General features: G+C 35.8%; 1 protein-coding gene across 1 annotated transcript in view; it reads left to right on the plus strand.

Moving 5' to 3' along the window:
- Window positions 1-16,730, plus strand: part of LOC145768937 (uncharacterized) — a 35,021-nt gene extending 18,291 nt beyond the window's left edge. Inside the window, exons 9-16 of the mRNA XM_082580539.1 lie at window positions 475-651; window positions 8,556-8,735; window positions 8,956-9,033; window positions 9,121-9,289; window positions 14,036-14,114; window positions 14,962-15,107; window positions 15,270-15,375; window positions 16,064-16,730. Of these exons, the coding sequence (XP_082436665.1) occupies window positions 475-651; window positions 8,556-8,735; window positions 8,956-9,033; window positions 9,121-9,289; window positions 14,036-14,114; window positions 14,962-15,107; window positions 15,270-15,375; window positions 16,064-16,195 (1,067 nt within the window). The 3' untranslated portion in view covers window positions 16,196-16,730. The remainder of the gene's footprint in view (window positions 1-474; window positions 652-8,555; window positions 8,736-8,955; window positions 9,034-9,120; window positions 9,290-14,035; window positions 14,115-14,961; window positions 15,108-15,269; window positions 15,376-16,063) is intronic.
- The last annotated feature ends 1,145 nt before the right edge of the window (window positions 16,731-17,875 follow it).

Below are 17,875 nucleotides of genomic sequence, written 5' to 3' on the forward strand. Positions count from 1 at the left end.
TCTGTAAACGTTTCAATTTGATTTAAAATAGAAGTCAAGGTTTGGTGTATAATATTTAATAAATATATTTTTCACGACCACAGAAGGATTTCACTAATTTATTTGTTGGTAATGCTTTGTAAAGTTTTGTGCAGTCTTTCAGTGACATATCTAAAATCTGTCCGCGGCTTCCCTCCTTTTCCTCATAGCCTACACAAGCATATTTCACCTTCCACATCCATCAACACCTGAATTAGTCAATTTAATTGATAAATGGCTGAGTGAGAAATAACTTTACTTCGAAATATGTTTTTATATCTTTAGATGTTGAGACGCACAACAACAATTGCCACCTCTTAATTCCACTGCTGAGAACGCGCGTTCCTAATGCCGCCGGTTGTAGCCTACTAATGAAATGAAACTGAGGGAATGCATGTTTTTTCTTGCTTTTTTTTTTTGTTTTTTTGGTAGTATCTAGTCTTTCTGTTTTTTTAGGCAAGCCAACGAGAGATTATCCAGAACAATGTTACGACATCACCCACATGAGCATTGGAAGTATAGATGTAGTGAAAAATAAAAATCTTATTGCATGCTCCGTTAATTCATCGTGCGTGCTAATAAACTCTACATTCATTGCTGAAAGCCCACAAACCACTACAGAGTATTATGAAGGTAAGTATGCTGTGGCCGTGCATGATGTAGTAGGTTACTCAATTATGAACTTTTCACCAAGCTACGGCACAGCACATAACTTTGAAATTGCGCTCAAAAACAGAAAAAAAATAATAGGCCTACCGATTTTACTAAACTGTTGCATTCTTGAATGATCACTGTCATCCTGTTATTTTTTTAAGACGACTAGTCAAAGGTGGACATCCGCTACTTTAAAAGTAGACCGCTACAATTACTAGTAGCGCGTGCTGCCTCTAATTACCACCAGTCGATAAAAAGTAGTTTGTTCCCAGGACCGCTACTCGGACCGAAAGTAGCCCGCGCTATCGCTAGGTTTTCAGCTATTTTTGTCTAAAACCGACACAGGAAGCATTAATTATTCAAGTAGCCCTACCTTGTGAAGTGAAACTAACCTTACCTCGTTATAGCCTACTGCCCAGTAGAAAAAACTTTTTAGGTGAAATTTATTTTTATGCATTTTTCAAAAATAAAAGAACACAAGCATTTCAAAATGCGAGTCACTGAATCCTGCTCGCTTTGGTTTCAGTCAGCACGTCTTTTCAAACCGAGAAAATTCTCCCCATTGCGGCACTGGAAGAAACATAAGGATGTTGTACTTATGAACAGACCATCCCTGGAACAGATGTTTTATCTCGCTGTTGGGAAAGCTCAAGGACTCCCTTCTGTACGAAAAATGCCACCACAATTGACTTTAGTTTCCGTATCAACGTTTTCTATGATGGCACCAACTAGAGATGTAAAAAAACGTTTTTTTTGTTTTAAAAAAAAACGAGCTCGTTTTTTTTGTTTTTTATCGTTTTTTTTTGTTTTTTATTCGTTTTTTTTTGTTTTTTTTACCTATTTTGACATTAAATGTCACAATATGCAGCAATTAGGGTAAACTCATTGCAATAGCGTCTCTTTCAACAAAGAAACAGTCTCATTACTCGTATAACTTACTTTAAATCAGACTATATGTCTGGTATAGACCTATTTTTTCATTGCAATTTTGTAGATCCCAAGTCTCAACACACGAGCCATAAAGATTTCTCACTGTCTCAAATAGTAGTAACAGTGTCCTATGGTTGGCACATCTCAAGTATTGTCTGTAATTTGGTCCAGCCAGTTGTTAAATGCAGTACCACACTCGTGTACAGTTTCGAAGCCACCTGGGATTTTGGTTAATGGGCATGTTAGGACCAGGTGGTCAGTGTCCTGTTTCTCTACTTAACAAAGGCACTTTTGACCAGCACTCCACACCTTTTCCAGTACAACGTCAAGAGGTTGTTCCAGTTTATGTGCATTTAGTGCAAACTTGATGAAAATCACACAAGCGGTTCTCGAGTTATAAGTGAAGTAACCTTAGCCACTAGGTGGCTTCATAGATAAGGAGCAATAGAAAAATGGCAATATCTCAAGAACCGCTCAACATATTTGGATAATTTTTAGGTCTACCCCATGTTTTCTGGGGTGGGCTATCTGTTTATGAACATTAAAACAAGTTTTGGCTACTACTTTTTCAGATAAAAAGAAATTAACCTCTTGTCGTTACGCACCAATAAAACCATGATGCGTAACTTAAAAAAAAAAAATTTTTTTAATCGAATAGAGGAAATATTGATGAAAAGTTTGGCAAAAGCAGTGTAGTGCTAAAGTCCCAACTTTTAGCCCAAATCACATTTAAATGTAGTGAAAAATGGAAACATTTTGATGTTTTTTATTTTCCCTGAAGAGGTTCAATACTCCTTTGTGATGTCATAGTCATGTTTGTTTTCCCTTAATCACACAGGGCAAAGTTCAGGGAATGTGGGGAAATGTTGCATGGCAGAAAATTTTCACTAAGGATGAAAGGAAAAGTATATCGGAGCTGTGTGCGGCCTGCAATGCTATATGGTAGCGAGACATGGGTATTGAGAGAGAGTGAACTGGCAATCCTGAGAAGAACGGAAAGGTCAATGGTGAGAGCAATGTGTGGGGTGAAAACGAGAAGGGAAAAAAGGACTGAAGAATTGTTGGATATGCTAGAGATGAGAGAGACCATAGACCAACTGGCAAGGGCAAATGGAGTAAGATGGTATGGACATGTGATAAGGAGGGAGGAAGGAAGTTTTCTTAGAAAGGCACTAGATCTAAAGGTGGATGGGAAGAGGAAACGCGGTCGTCCAAGAAGAACGTGGAAACAACAAGTGAAGGATGAGTTTAAAAAAGTCGGACTGAAGGAGGAAGATGCAAGGGACAGGGTGAAATGGAGAAAATGGATTAAGACAATTGCTGCGCGGAAACAATCGTCCACCCCCACTAGTGGGGAACAAACCGACGATGGATTATGATGATGATGACACCATTGTGCTGTCATAGACATTTTTAAAAGAAGTATGGTTGCACTTCATCCATCCAATTTGAACTACTGTAGTTTGCAGGACTTTGAGACTTTAGCACTTTTCTGTTTTTGCCAAACTTTTCATCAATTTTTCCTCTACCCAATAAAAAAAAAAATTAAAGTTACGCATCATGGTTTTATTGGTGCGTAACGACAAGAGGTCAATTCTCACTCCTTTTTACTCCAGCGTAGTTCCCAAATAAAATAAGTTTTCATCTTTGATGTTTGTTTTGTATCTTTATCCTGCATTGCGGAAATATGGGTAAAACTTTATTCTTGTCAGGAAAAGTATTATGAAGCATTTATTCACTATGTGAACACTGAGCAGTGCTGAAAAACTCCACTTCAAAGGGAAAATTTCTTCATTCAGGGTTGGTAGTTACTAGCAATAGTCAGCATGGGTGGTGGGCATTTGAAAGGAACATTAATCTAAACCTTTTCTGACAAATGCACTTACTTTTGACAGCTAAAAATATCAGTGATAAGATCTCTTGCATTATGTCACAAATGATCTGCAGGAAGCAGCATGACAAAGTGTCTAAGACCTCACAACACACGAAAAGAATACTTCTGTTGCAACATTTATAAAGCATACACATCGTTGTTAAGCTATCAGTTAAAAAACATGTTTAAACAAGCTATTGGCAATAGCTTGCATTAGTAAATTACCACAAACAAGGTAATGTGTGTTCTGAATATTGCCATCTTGTTTTTGCCAAAATTTCGTCAACCCATTGAGTGTGTACAAGAATAACCAGCAGGCCTAACGGTATACTAACATCGTAGGCTACCTTCCATAAAGGGCACTTCCATAAAAGGAAAAAGAAATTAACTCATCTACATTATGGCATGTATCAAATTGCATTAATTCAATGTTTGTCAGGTCTACTGCCACAAACATGCCTGAGAATGAAGAAGAAAGTGAAACAAGGTAGGCTATAGGGCTATGCAAAAAACATATGCTGCTGCCAAGCACACACACTTAGGAATTTCAGCACCCCTATAAAACCAATTTTACTAGTTTAATGTTTTTCAAAAGCACTATAATGAAACTAAGCTGCAAATTGTAAAAAATTTGCAACTTTTCCAGAAAAATATGAAAAAAAAAAAAAAAAAAAAACGCGTGTTTTTTTTTACCCAAGTTTTTTTTGAAAAAAAACACGTTTTTTTAAAAAAAAAAACGGTTCGTTTTTTTTGCATTTACAACTCTAGCACCAACACACCAAAAAACTCATTCTCAGAGTCATGACTGGTGTTGGTGTCGCTCTTGTTGGTATCAACGTGGCTTGATGTTTCCCTCAACAGTCGAATAATTTCTGTCTTGATTTTTTTCACGCATTGCCTCAGCATCATTTGAGGAAACGTAATGAAGAAACTGCAGCCATGACGCCTTGAAGGAGAAATAAAGACATGATGCTAGACTGCATTTGATGTCATCAAACCATTTTTTAAATCGCTTCTTCACCCCTTCGAAGACTTTTGATTTTAAACCATAGTAGATCACAAGATTACTGATCTCGGTCAAATTTTGGCACAGATTGTGATTATTGAAAGCAAAAGTCCGTAGTACAATTTCGACTCGCCCTGAAGTACAGTATATCCAAAACCTGGCAGATAGACTTCATCACAGATAGATCGGGTACTCTTTAACCCTTTGTCCTGTGGGGGGGGGGGGGGGTCGGGTGGGACTTGGCGCTTTTCAAAGCAATATCACTAAAGAACTACGCAATCCACACCTTTGAAATTTTTTGACTTTTCCTAAAAATTATTCAAGTATTTATTTCGCTTTAAATGACATTGCTATTGTCTATAGTTTTAGAGATATGAAATGATTTTCATAACATACTCGGATATTTTAGCCTGCTACTAGCTAGTCCTTTTGTTTTCTAATTATACGGATTAATAGGATTACTGAGCGCCGTCGTGCGTGGAACTGCGACGCAGATATCTCGTGAGTTGGCTTTGTTGTAAAGCATTCGACCGTAATGATTCCGCCTTTTGTTTGCAAACTCGAGTTTTGAGTTGCTTTGATTAATCTTTTAATTACATCTGGGTTTCTTTGAAATTATATCAGAGAGTAAGTATACGATAAGCCATGCTGAAAAAGATGTAATTTTACATAGTTTTCTATGGCCAATACATTTTGTTTCTAACTTATAACAAGAAGCCGTACGAAAATTTCTTGACAAAACTCAGTCTATCTCACAAAACAAACAAACTGATGTGGGAAGTTTTTTGTTGATTTCTTGTCGGAAAGCAACAAGGAGTGAGTTTTTGACCCGCCAATAAACTTCTGCATGTACCGGTACACTTATATTCACATAAATATTTATGGATGTTGTTAAAACGTTTTTATAAAAACGAGAGATTGAAGGATACTGAAAAGAACTTGACATCGTCTATCTAAACTGCTCTGCTTTTGTGGAAAAACACGCGCAGCGAAATTGTTGTGCTTTGACAAACATTGCACATACTGTATTGTCAGCAATGAATCTTCACCTAAATGGTAATTTTGCAGTTGCTTGAGAGATTACAAAATTATTTTTTCTCTACGAGAATTGAAAAGTTTGATATAACTCAGCAGAAACACTATTAGGACCAACTCAATAATTTCAAACTTTGTTTTCAAATGTTGATCTTCAAAAGCTTATTTTCACAAAAGCTTACCTCAAAAAGGTGTAGGCATATATCATTTTCTCAATAAATTTGGATGTTTATGTCATTTGGAGCAAAGTTGTTTGCTTGGTTGAAAGAATCTGAAATCAATGCCTTGTTTTTGTAACGTATCGCAACGTAACCTATCAGTCAGCCGCTTTTGAGCCTTTTTGTTTTCGAATACATTTCCGTGACAAAAGATTGGCTTTTGTAATAACGCCATCAACCGCGAAGTTGCATTCTCTGACTGCATCTAAAACGCGATACCATACTCAGCAATTTTTCTAAAAAATTGTTGCACGAAATACATATCTGACAAAATAAGGGAAATATGTTGAATTGAATTATTTTTTATACGGATTGTTTTCCTTGTCTCCTAAAAGTAACTAAAAAAAAATAAAAACGATTTTTATCGTTTGGCATAAAAATATGATATTGAGGTTCACCTTGGTTTGCATGATGAAAAATGAAAATCGTAACAAACAATTGTTCGAAGTGATTTTCACAGCTATTTGATCCTTCGCGATGATATCAATTGTAGTTTCTATTACATGAAACCTGTTCAAACTATTTTTTTTTAAAACTGTGGTTGATTCAAGAATATAATACTTTGTAAATATAACTTACTTTATTTTTGTGTTTTTACTTCGACTTTTTCACAAGCAAGACTTTACACAAAACAACTTCAGTGTGAGCCTACCCAATAATGTCGATAAGTTATTTGCAAAGTGAGTCGATTGACCAGAGTAGCCTCAGTGGACCAGAAAGCTGTGGCCAAAACTTGATTACTTTTATCAAAAGGTTTGCACATTGGGAACAGCAATCACTTTGTTTCAAATCAGCAAATCACTTTTTGTCATTGGTTCAACGTCTGAACTAATATACAACAAAATTGGTTTTCTGGGTCTTTGGTTCGGAAAAACATCATTATGATGTATTGTTACGTGGTCTATCAGCCAGCAGTAGTTTATGCGCCTTTTGTTTTTGGTTATGTATCAATTACAAAAAATGGCTTTTGCAGTAATGCCGTCAACAGCAAACTGCATCTAAAATGTTATTTCAAAATTTGAAGAGAAAGAAATTTTCTAATGTGTAAGAAATAGCTTGACACAAAATGCATGTCCAACAAATTAGAAAAACATGTAGAAAACCTTATCTTGCAAATCTAGTTGACAACATAAAAATGCCGTTTCAATCGCTTAGACACAAACGTGCATTTTAAAAATACCAAAAACCTTCAATTTTGCCGAAGAAAAAAGTCAAAATTTTAGTGATTTTTTTGTATGATAATAACAATCAACCTAAAAAAGATTTTTTTTGCAAGATTTGATATCTTGCTAAATGTATTTATTTTTCCTATCGTTATGCCACGACTTTGAGTTTGTCACGCAGAACGGGAGTTCCCTTTGGCAATGTACAAACGACCTTTTCTATAGCCTACCAATACGATTTGACTAAACGATTATTGTCACTTCACTTTATCAAAATTGTTGCAAAATTATTTCATTCAAAGTAATCATTGTTGGTAGGTATGGAAACAAATCAGTTTTGTAATGCATCGTGACATAGTTTATCAGTCAGGAGTTCTAGACACTTTTTGTTTTTGAAGTGCATGAAGGTCCAAGTTGGAACGAGCTCCTATCGAAGCAAGTAACTACCTTTGGATAGGTTGTGGTTCAAACACCATGTGACAACAATAGGCTAACTTACTTTTCTGTATCAACCGCTAGCTAGAAAGCAAATCAGATACTTTTTACATCGATTCAACGTCTCTAGACGTTGAAACAATGTTAAAAACAAATAAATAGCTCCCTGGGATGTGCTGTAAACTGCAAAGTGTTTCTTGATCATGTATAACCAAATTGGACAGTATGAGTGTGAAAAAAAAACTGAACTGAACACAATTGTTACAAATAAAATGTTTACTAAAGCTCATTGCTTGATTTAGTTTTAATATCAAGCGATGACAGTACATTTGAAAATGTGTAGACTATAACATATGGCTCAAAAATGACTTGAAACAGTTTATTTTGCCGTGATTTTGTCTCATTCTCTGCAAATGTTGAGACAAAGCGAAAGATTTTTGCAATGCCTCGGGCAAAACAACAAGCAAACGCAAGTCAGACGCCAATTACGATTTCATTGAAGCGTGGACGACGTCCACGCGTAAGAGATTAAAATCCAACACAATTGAATTATCCCGTCACACTCAATTATAAAGTAATTAAGAAACGATTTCTCAAGTCAAATAAAAAAATATGACCAACCATCAAATTATTTGATTTTTCAAGTTACTCTGTTGAACAAATTGCAAAAGATTTTCGATGCTATGTTGTCAGATAAATTATCTGCATCATGTGAAAATTTGATTGATCTATTTTGCGTGGTTTTTGAGTTACACGAGCTGAAAGTGATAGTGTCGAACCGACCCCCCCCCCTCCGCAAGTCAACTGGCCAAAATACGTCACAGGAAATAGGGTTAAAGAATACGGAAGTAGATACCTTCTTTTATTACTTTAAATTGGAAAGTAGCGTGAGTGCTACTGAAAACAATGTTGCACCTTTCCGCTACCGCTACATTAAAAAAGCAGCAGCCGTTCCTCCAACAAAGATTCAGCGCCGCTACTGCAGCCGTTTTTCCAACAAAAATGCAGTGCGGCTAGTGCAGCCGTTTCTCCAACAAAGATGTAGCGCCGCTATCGCTACCAAAAAAGTAACGCGCTAGTAGCGGAGCTTCTGTTCACCTTTGTACATAATGGTGTAGACGTATGTATAATGTAATTTTGATTTCACTGCTGTCCTTACTTCCCAGCATTATTCTTCCAGTTATGTGAATAAATATTGGTGTAATCTATCGCTCTTTTCTAAGGTGAAGTGGTATACGGAACATGCATTCCTACATCACAATGCGAATCAACTACGTGTGACCAGCTGGAATCAGTTGTAGCTGATTTGGATGCGGGATACCATATTACTGTGTCGGAGTGTACAGTGACTTGCTGCTCTGGTGATCTTTGCAACAATGGAATTGACTTTGCACCAAGAGCAGGTTTAACATGTGCAGTACGAACTCATGTGATCATGACTAATACAAACTCACAGTTCAACATCGAAAACACAAACTTCATATATGACAGTGCATGATTGTAGTATTTACGTTATACGCATGCACATAACACCAATGCATTGATGTTTATAATAAAAAGCATTTGTAACTTTAAAATCTTTATAATATTGTAAATTCAGCTAAACAGTTAGCCTTTGTTCAGTTCCAGAACCAATGCCACAACGACAAGATAATCCGACCACGTTGACACCAACACCTCTTCGACCCACCAATAGTGATGGTAATCATACATTTTAAAAGCAATGTTGTTTAAAAGGATTAACATAAAATATACTGATAAGAAAATACATACTTGGTTAAAATATAGGTTGTTGGAGATACACGTTGGATCTTGCTTTTCTTGTTGATGGTTCGGGTACGATGGTGCAGGCAGATTTTGACAAGGCGCTGGAATATGTTGGGAAAGTGGCAGAAGGTTTTGATCTTGAGCAAGTCCATGTTGGCGTGATGCAATACTCTTATTGGAATCCAGAGAAGTAAATCAACGAGTTGTCTTTGCTAGTGCAAATGTCGATGAGTTTTTTTTTACCATACATATTATAGTACAATTTGGGTAGAGAGGTAACTCTTTTAAACCATAAACAGACATAACTAAGCAACAACACTACATTTAACATTATAAAAACAAAAAACAACAAGCGAACGTTTTCGGCTAGTCATATAGCCCTTTTCAAGCCTATAAGAAAAATACATTATTGAAAGAAATGCTAAAGAATCATATAGTATCACAGCAAAAATATGGTCAAATCTAAACATTTGAGAAACTGCCTCGCTCACACAAAATGATAACTGAAAATTACACAGCGCAACGGGTCAAGTATTTCAGAGGTAAAAATAATTGATTAATTCATTGCATTGCAGTCATTGCCGTCATTGCCGTCATTGCAGTCTTTTCAAATTGTACGCAAGTGTTTGTCCGAATTCGAAACCAAAATTCATGAGGTATTGATCATCAAATCTTTAAACCCAGGGCTCAACAGGCAATTATTTGCTTGCGGAGCTTCTTACCTTTTAACAGTTTTTTGATTAAATTATCACGTCTTATGCTTTTCGCATTACTTTGTTTTGTGCCACTATCTCTTGTGCTTCTGTCTTTCTTGCGTAATCTGCCTGAGTCCTTGTCTGAACAATCAATTATTTTTACCTCTGAAATACTTGACCCGTTGCGCTGTGTAATTTTCAGTTATCATTTTGTGTGAGCGAGGCAGTTTCTCAAATGTTTAGATTTGACCATATTTTTGCTGTGATACTATATGATTCTTTAGCATTTCTTTCAATAATGTATTTTTCTTATAGGCTTGAAAAGGGCTATATGACTAGCCGAAAACGTTCGCTTGTTGTTTTTTGTTTTTATAATGTTAAATGTAGTGTTGTTGCTTAGTTATGTCTGTTTATACATATTATAGGCTACTATACATATTACTGTCTGAAAACTAGAGGAAAGATGCTCAAACTAGCAACATGGAATGTACGAACATTGCATGCTATAGGGCGTTATGACAATTTAAAACAGGAGATGGAAGAAATGGGAATTGACATTATGGGAGTTAGTGAAACACGATGGAAAGATAATGGTAAAATAGCAGATGATGGTTTCGTAATGATCTATTCAGGCGGATGTAAACATATGCATGGAGTGGGAATTCTAATGAAGAAAAGCGTGGCATCTGCATTGATGGGATATTGGCCAATGTCCAACAGAATTATAATGATGAAACTGCAAGGAACCCCTTTCAACATAAATGTTATACAGGTATATGCACCAACACAAGATCATACAGATGAAGAAATAGAAAAATTCTATGACAATATAAACAATGTTTTATCATACACCAAAAGGAATGAAATTACGTTCATAATGGGAGACTGGAATGCGCAAGTTGGAAACCAATATGAATTTCCAATAACAGGACATTATGGTTTGGGAGAAATGAACCAACGAGGAAGACGACTATTGGAATTTTGCAAACTCAATCAGCTGGTAATAGCAAACACTTTATTTCAACAACCACCTAGACGACTATACACATGGCATAGCCCTGGAGATCAATATCGTAACCAAATTGACTTCATTATGATAAATCAAAGATTCAAGAACTCAATAAAACAAGCCAAAACGTATCCTGGAGCTGATATAAACTCTGATCATAATCCAGTTGTTGTAAAGGTGCAAATAAAACTGAAAAAAATGAAACGAAACCCCATTTTGGAACAGTTAGATATGAATCAACTTACAATTGAAGAAACGAAACGACAGTACAATCTATTGGTGAACAACAAATTTGCCTTACTGAACAAGGAATCTGAACCACAAGAAGGTGACACTGAGAACATGATTGAAAACCAATGGCATGAAATACAGAAGAACTTGAATGATGCAAGCAAAAAAGTTTTAAAACAAAAGAAAAAAGCCTCTAAGCAACCATGGATGAATCAAGAGATTCTAGACTTGATGATACAAAGAAAAAGAAACAAAGACAATAATATCCAGTATTTTAAGCTACATAAAGAAATAAATCATAAGTGCCAAACAGCAAAACAAAAGTGGTGGGATGAACAGTGTGAAACTATAGAACAATTAGAAGCTACGCACAAGTCACGAGATATGCATCAAAAAGTTAAAGAAATGACTGGTAATAGAAAGTCAAAAGCAAGACAAAACAATTGCATCAAGGATAAATACGGAAAAATGATTTTCGACCGAGATCAGGCGACGCGAAGATGGGAAGAGTATATTAGCGACCTGTATGGAGATGAGAGAGGAAATATTCCTGCTATTAATAATGAAGAAGGTGAACCAATACTGGAATCTGAATTTGATGAAGCCATAAATGAATTGAAAAGCGATAAAGCTCCTGGTAAAGATCAAATAACAACGGAAATGATAAGAGCTCTGGGTTGTGAAGGACTAAAACATATTTATAACTTATGTAATAACAGCTACATGAATGGCCACATACCACTAGAAATGAATGAATCCATTCTTGTCAAACTGCCGAAGAAGCCAAAACCCACACAGTGTACAGAATTTAGAACCCTTAGTCTGATGAGTCATATACTAAAAATTTTGCTGAGAGTTGTTCTCAGAAAAAATAGAAAAATCATCGAAAATGAAATTAATGAAACTCAAAGTGGTTTTATGCCTGGAAAGGGAACACGGGAAGGAATTTTCAATATGAGAACTATATGTGAACGTTACAACCAAATCAATAAAGATGTTTATACCTGCTTTATAGACTATGAAAAGGCCTTTGACCGAGTTAAACACGAAAAATTGATGCAATGTTTGGCTGATATAGGTTTAAATGGAAAAGATCTGCGACTGATAGCTAATCTATATTGGACGCAAAAGGCGTTTATTCAGATGGAAGATGGTTTATCTGGTGCAATGGACATAAAACGTGGAGTTCGCCAGGGATGTATACTATCTCCATGTCTATTCAACCTGTATACTGAAATGATTTTCAGACAGATTGATGGAATGGAGGGTATCAGCATAGGAGGTATGAACATATCCAACCTACGGTATGCAGACGATATTGTTTTATTGGCGGAATCAGCAGAAGCTCTCCAAACAATAATAGAAAAAGTGAACAATATTGGAAAGGAATATAACATGAAAATCAACACAAACAAGACGAAAACGATGATTATTACAAGAAAAGAAAAAGTACCAAGTTTAAATATTACTATTGACGGAATGCTGGTCGAGCAAGTCAAAAGCTTTACCTATCTGGGACACACAAAAACTGAAAATGGCAGATGCGATACGGAAATATTGAGACGAATAGAAATAGCAAGAAACAACTTCGTAAAAATGAAAAAGACATTAACAACACGCAAAATTAACATCACCACTCGAAAACGAATTGCGAAATGCTATATATGGACTATGCTACTTTACAATGCAGAAACATGGACACTGTCATCACAGATGGTTAAACGACTTGAGGCATTTGAAATGTGGATTTATAGAAGAATGCTTAAAATTTCATGGAAGGATAAAATCACAAACAAAGATGTACTATCCAGAATACAAACCAACATGGAAGTTCTACAAACAATTAAATCAAGAAAATTAAAATATTTTGGCCACATGATTCGCAATAATTCTATTCAAAGACAACTACTAGAAGGAAATATGAACGGCAAACGAAATAGGGGCAGACCACCAAGAATTTGGACTAATGATATTGAAGACTGGTCAGGACTTAACTACAAAACTGCAGTAGAAAAATCTTACAACAGAGAAACTTGGCGTCTCATTGCCTCCAACCCTCGACGAGAGGAAGAAACTTAATGATGATGATTATAGGCTAATTTATCTTAAACTTCTTAAGTAGGCTATATGTAGCTCCACACAAAGTGAAAATTACATGACTTATTGACTCTTTCTTAATTTTTAGGAGATAGCCTAATGTCTAAAAAGACACTTTTTTCTGAAGACAAAAGCCAATTTTTTGGTCTTAAGGGTCTCTTTACAGTAGTGCAGTGAAATGAAAGTAGAGAGTTGTCTTGAAGTTTCGGATGAGATGATGGTTTTCAAAGGTGCTGATTAATGAGCCAATGAGAATTAGATTTGATTTTTAATTTCGGACTTCAGCGAAACGTCATTTGCTCGCTAATTGGAAAGTGAGAATTTTTTGAGAAAAGTTGTGCTAAGAAATGATTTGAGTTTGTTAAAAATAAAAACTGGAGAAAAGGATAGGAATTTCTCACTAAGCTAAGAATTAACAATCATCTTAGATGAATCCAAAATTCACGAAATTGTCTGTCAAATTGTCAAATTGTTAAGATATTGTTTCTAAAAAGAGTTAATAAGTTACGTAATTTTCAGTTTGTGTGGAGCTGCATGCAGCCTACTAGAGAGATTGCTGACATTTTTTCGTTTACTTGTTGATTTATGCATAGGGCAGGCCTATCAGTTTGTATCCTTTGTGGATCCTCATCTTGTACCATGGACCAATCCTATAGATGTTTGCTGGAACAACCCTTCATTTTCTTTGTAGTTTGTCTTAACTTATTTTTTCTAGCAAAGTCTTCTTGCAATATAAAATGCGAAGACTACACAGATTCACTGTTTAAACTCTTGTTAAAGATGTTGAGCTAGGCGAGTAACTTTTACGCACATATTGTGTACTCGATTGCTTTCGCGTAGCCTATTGTACGCATAATTCTCTCACCAAAATTGTCCTAGTTTATTTTTCATCACTTTTTTTCAGGCCGATGACTACTGAAGATCAAGAGTGGCTTGACATGTTTATACCAATCGGACAATACGAAAAGTTAGAAGACTTGGTGGTAGGTTGGCAATAGCTGCTATAATCTGGGGTACGATATGATGCTTGTCCAAGATGTTTACACAAAAGCTGAGTGCCCATTAAGTCAGCTGTTAATGCATGTCATTCGTTATAGAAATGAGCCTTAAAGTTAACTATGAAGACTATACCACATTAAGTACCCGTATGCATAACACCATAACGATAGCCAACCGTGATAAAATTGTTACAGTTACTGACTTAAGGGGAATCTGCACCCCGCTTATTCTGACCAAGTATTTGTCAACAACATCTCTGCAGCAAATCGTCCTCTCTTTTAAAGAGAGAAGTCAAGCAAGAGCTGCAACCTGAACAAACATGATGCACCATGACATTCTTCCTCGCTGTCAGAGCAAGTGCCCATCATGTCAGAGAGCGATGCCTTAGGCATATTTAGGCTACTATGGTACTGTCTTCGTGTCAAGGCACATTGTCATAGTGAGCAAAAGCCGTTGCTTGTCGATAAACTTTTTATGTCTACCACAGAGATGTAGCAACAGGGCTTGTGGGGTCAATCGCTCTGCGTCAAAATTAATTCTTACTCCTTTAAAAAAATATGTTTTCATACTATTACGACATTTATACCATTGTAATTCATGTTGAATGACGTTTACAACCCAACAGTTACTTTTTCCCTCCTCAAATTATTTTTCCAGCCACGTCACTGATCTATTCTATCATAATAACAGCAAATCCAAAACCTGGTTGCATGGTTAATTGGTTAGGCTACAAAAGATACTTTTGTTAAGTTTTGCATCACGATGTTACTTAGTCGGATTTGACGAATTAGTGTTGGACTACTGAGCAAACAAATATTTTGTGCTTTCCAGAAAGCACTCACCAATGTTACTCTACACGGGTACACAACAAGCACAGCACATGCAATTGAAAAAGCTTTCCTTATTGATATGCCAGCTTCTTTGAGATATGGACAGTCTTGTACCAAAAAAGCAATCGTGGTGATTACTGACTCCAGGTAGGCCTATGCACTAAAAAATCTTTGTTTTACATGGTGATTTACGTACTATTGGGTCACTTTTGGGCTTATAAAAAGCAATGAAATTTGCATGAAACATTTTGCCATGTATTTTGGTTATCTTACATAACAATTTTACGTACGATATTGCTTGTTCTTTAGAGCTCAAGATCATGCTTTTCTCTACACGTACTCCGCGATAGCGCGTTCGGTTGGTATTGAGCTATATAGCGTGGGAATAAAAGACTATGATCCCATGCAACTTCAAGTAAATTAAAGATTAATTTAAGCACATTTTTATTTAAATTAGTTCAGTTTTTAACACTAAATTTAAAAGAAAACTTGTCGATACAAATAACAAAGTAGACCACACCACAGTACCGAATACAAGGTTTACGACAAAACGGTCTACATCTACCACGGAAAAATCCACTCTGGTAAATAGCTCTCCGAAAAAAATCCAATCTGGTAAATATCCCCCGAAGAAATTCATCTTGGTAAATATTCTCCGGAAAAATCCACTCTGATAAATATCACCCCAGGTAAATTCTTCTGGTAAAAATTCCCCTCAAAGCAAATTGAAGCTATTTAATGGGGGGATATTTACCGACAAAATATTTACCAGGGTGGATTTTTTTCAGAGGGATATTTACCAAAGCGGATTTTTTTCAAGGAATAATTTTCCAAGAAGGATTTTTGCTGCTGAGATTTTTAAGGATTTTTGTTCCTAATTGTAGCCTACTTGTTTTGATTGATTGCATATAGATACCACTCCGCAACTTCCCGCTGTTACAAACCCGATGCTCACTTGTTGTTCTCTTTGTTACGCTGCACATGTTGATAAATTTGCATTTGTGATAAATTTGAACGAATCTGCTTAGCTTAGGCCTACAGTTTGCTTTGGCACTTGCTTTTAAGATCAGTAATTGAGTAGCACAAACAAATTTATAATTTAGGTGATTACATCGGGAGCAGCTGGTGGTTTCCAAAGAGTCTTTACTGTCAAGGAATTTGATGACCTTTCTCTTTTGATTGAGCCACTTCAACGTTCTCTACAAGAATTGTACCATTTTCAACTTCAGCTTTGACTAAGCTCATTATCGCATATCTTTGTCGTCAAGAACAAATAAAGCGGAGCGGCTCTCCATAAAACCTTAACAAAACTGTAGTTTCTGTTTAAATTTTTCTCTCTGAAGTCTCTCATTGATACGAGAGTTGCAAACGTGAAATTAATGAACTTCAAAACTAAAACCCTCGAACTCTAACCTCAAACAGGGAAAAATGAATAAGCCTTTATGTTTCAAACAAGAAAAATATTTTTCAATCTTTACAATAAGCCCACTACTTCAGACTATGTGAAACGTGAGGTTTGTTTCTAATGAAACATCAAACATTAAAAATCAATCTAAAATTCTCGTCAGCTACGCAAACTTGCAAAAAAAAAAAAAACGTTTAGGTCTACGCTTTTACCAAATTAATCAAGTTTGCAGTGTTGAACACTACGGATAGAGAAATTTCTTTGCAGTTGACTATGTGAATTTCTATGTAACTTGTTTGTTGCGAATCATCTTTATTTCCGATTGTTGTATCGACATAAAATAATAAAAGAATGATATCGTTTAATTAAACCAATAACTTGGTACGGTACGTTTCTGAATCTGCGAGTTGATGAAACCATTTGGTCAATTAACTTGCAAGCTTTGACAGTAAATACAGGTAGCCTACCTAAGAAATATTGATCAGTGTGTAGGCTATAAGACGTTAAAATGTTTTTGCATCAAGAATTAATTGGACTTTTTCAAAATTAAAATTTTATTGAAGATAGCCTAAATCTTAACAGTTGACCCTTGATTTACAAGGTAGGCAATGTGTGAAAATAAACTAAAAATAACATATTGACGCACAAACTGCACGTGCTACATGAGTTGGGCTACGGCAAGTTTGCTAAATATGCCTATATAGTTAATGTATTTTCTGTGCTGTTACTTTTAGTTTATCCCGTAGATTAGTATTTTTTGTAAGGTGGAAAACGTTCATCTGCCTACCTTTTTAAGCTAACAGTGGTAGGCTACATAGAGAACGGCGTTTTACAAAAATCCAAGGGTGACCTATGCTGCTGCTAGGCCACTGGTCCCAAATACATACACAAAAAACACAGATAGGCTATTGAACGTTTCGAATATAAAATTAAGTAAACACAGATATTTATCCAGCCACATCTAAATGTATTGAAGATAAAACTAAGTCTGTACATGTTTGGAAACCAAACATTTGCTCGTATCAACCTTTCAGTCCCATTTGTCCAATTGCTCGCAACCTCGGCCTGTGTCTCTTTATGTGGAATGACACGTGAAGATGGATATTCCATTCATTCTACCATGACCAAATTATAGCTTAACTTCGAAAAAATATTACGCTAAGCGAAAACGTAGTCACGTGTAGTTGTTAATCATTAAATTTCAATTTTTAAAATTGTAGTCAAAACAGCAGCATGCCGTTTCACATTTATAATATTTTAATTGAAAAAACTGAATGTTTTTCAGTCACATGAATGTCAAATGAATGGCAATAAAATAAAACCGTTTCAATCCTTATCAGAAACCATGATACTTTCAGAAGCAAAGTCAAATCAGAAGCCAACTGTGGATTTTCACAAGTATCTTTTCCAGGGGCGTATCCTCAATGGAAGCAAGGGAAGCATTACTTCCCCTGTCAAAATTGAAAAGAGAGAAAATGATATTTTTCAGTAAAACGATTTCGTAATTTCT

Source organism: Aplidium turbinatum, chromosome 4, assembly GCF_918807975.1.
Source record: "Aplidium turbinatum chromosome 4, kaAplTurb1.1, whole genome shotgun sequence".
In the NCBI taxonomy this organism is placed as follows: Eukaryota; Metazoa; Chordata; class Ascidiacea; order Aplousobranchia; family Polyclinidae; genus Aplidium; species Aplidium turbinatum.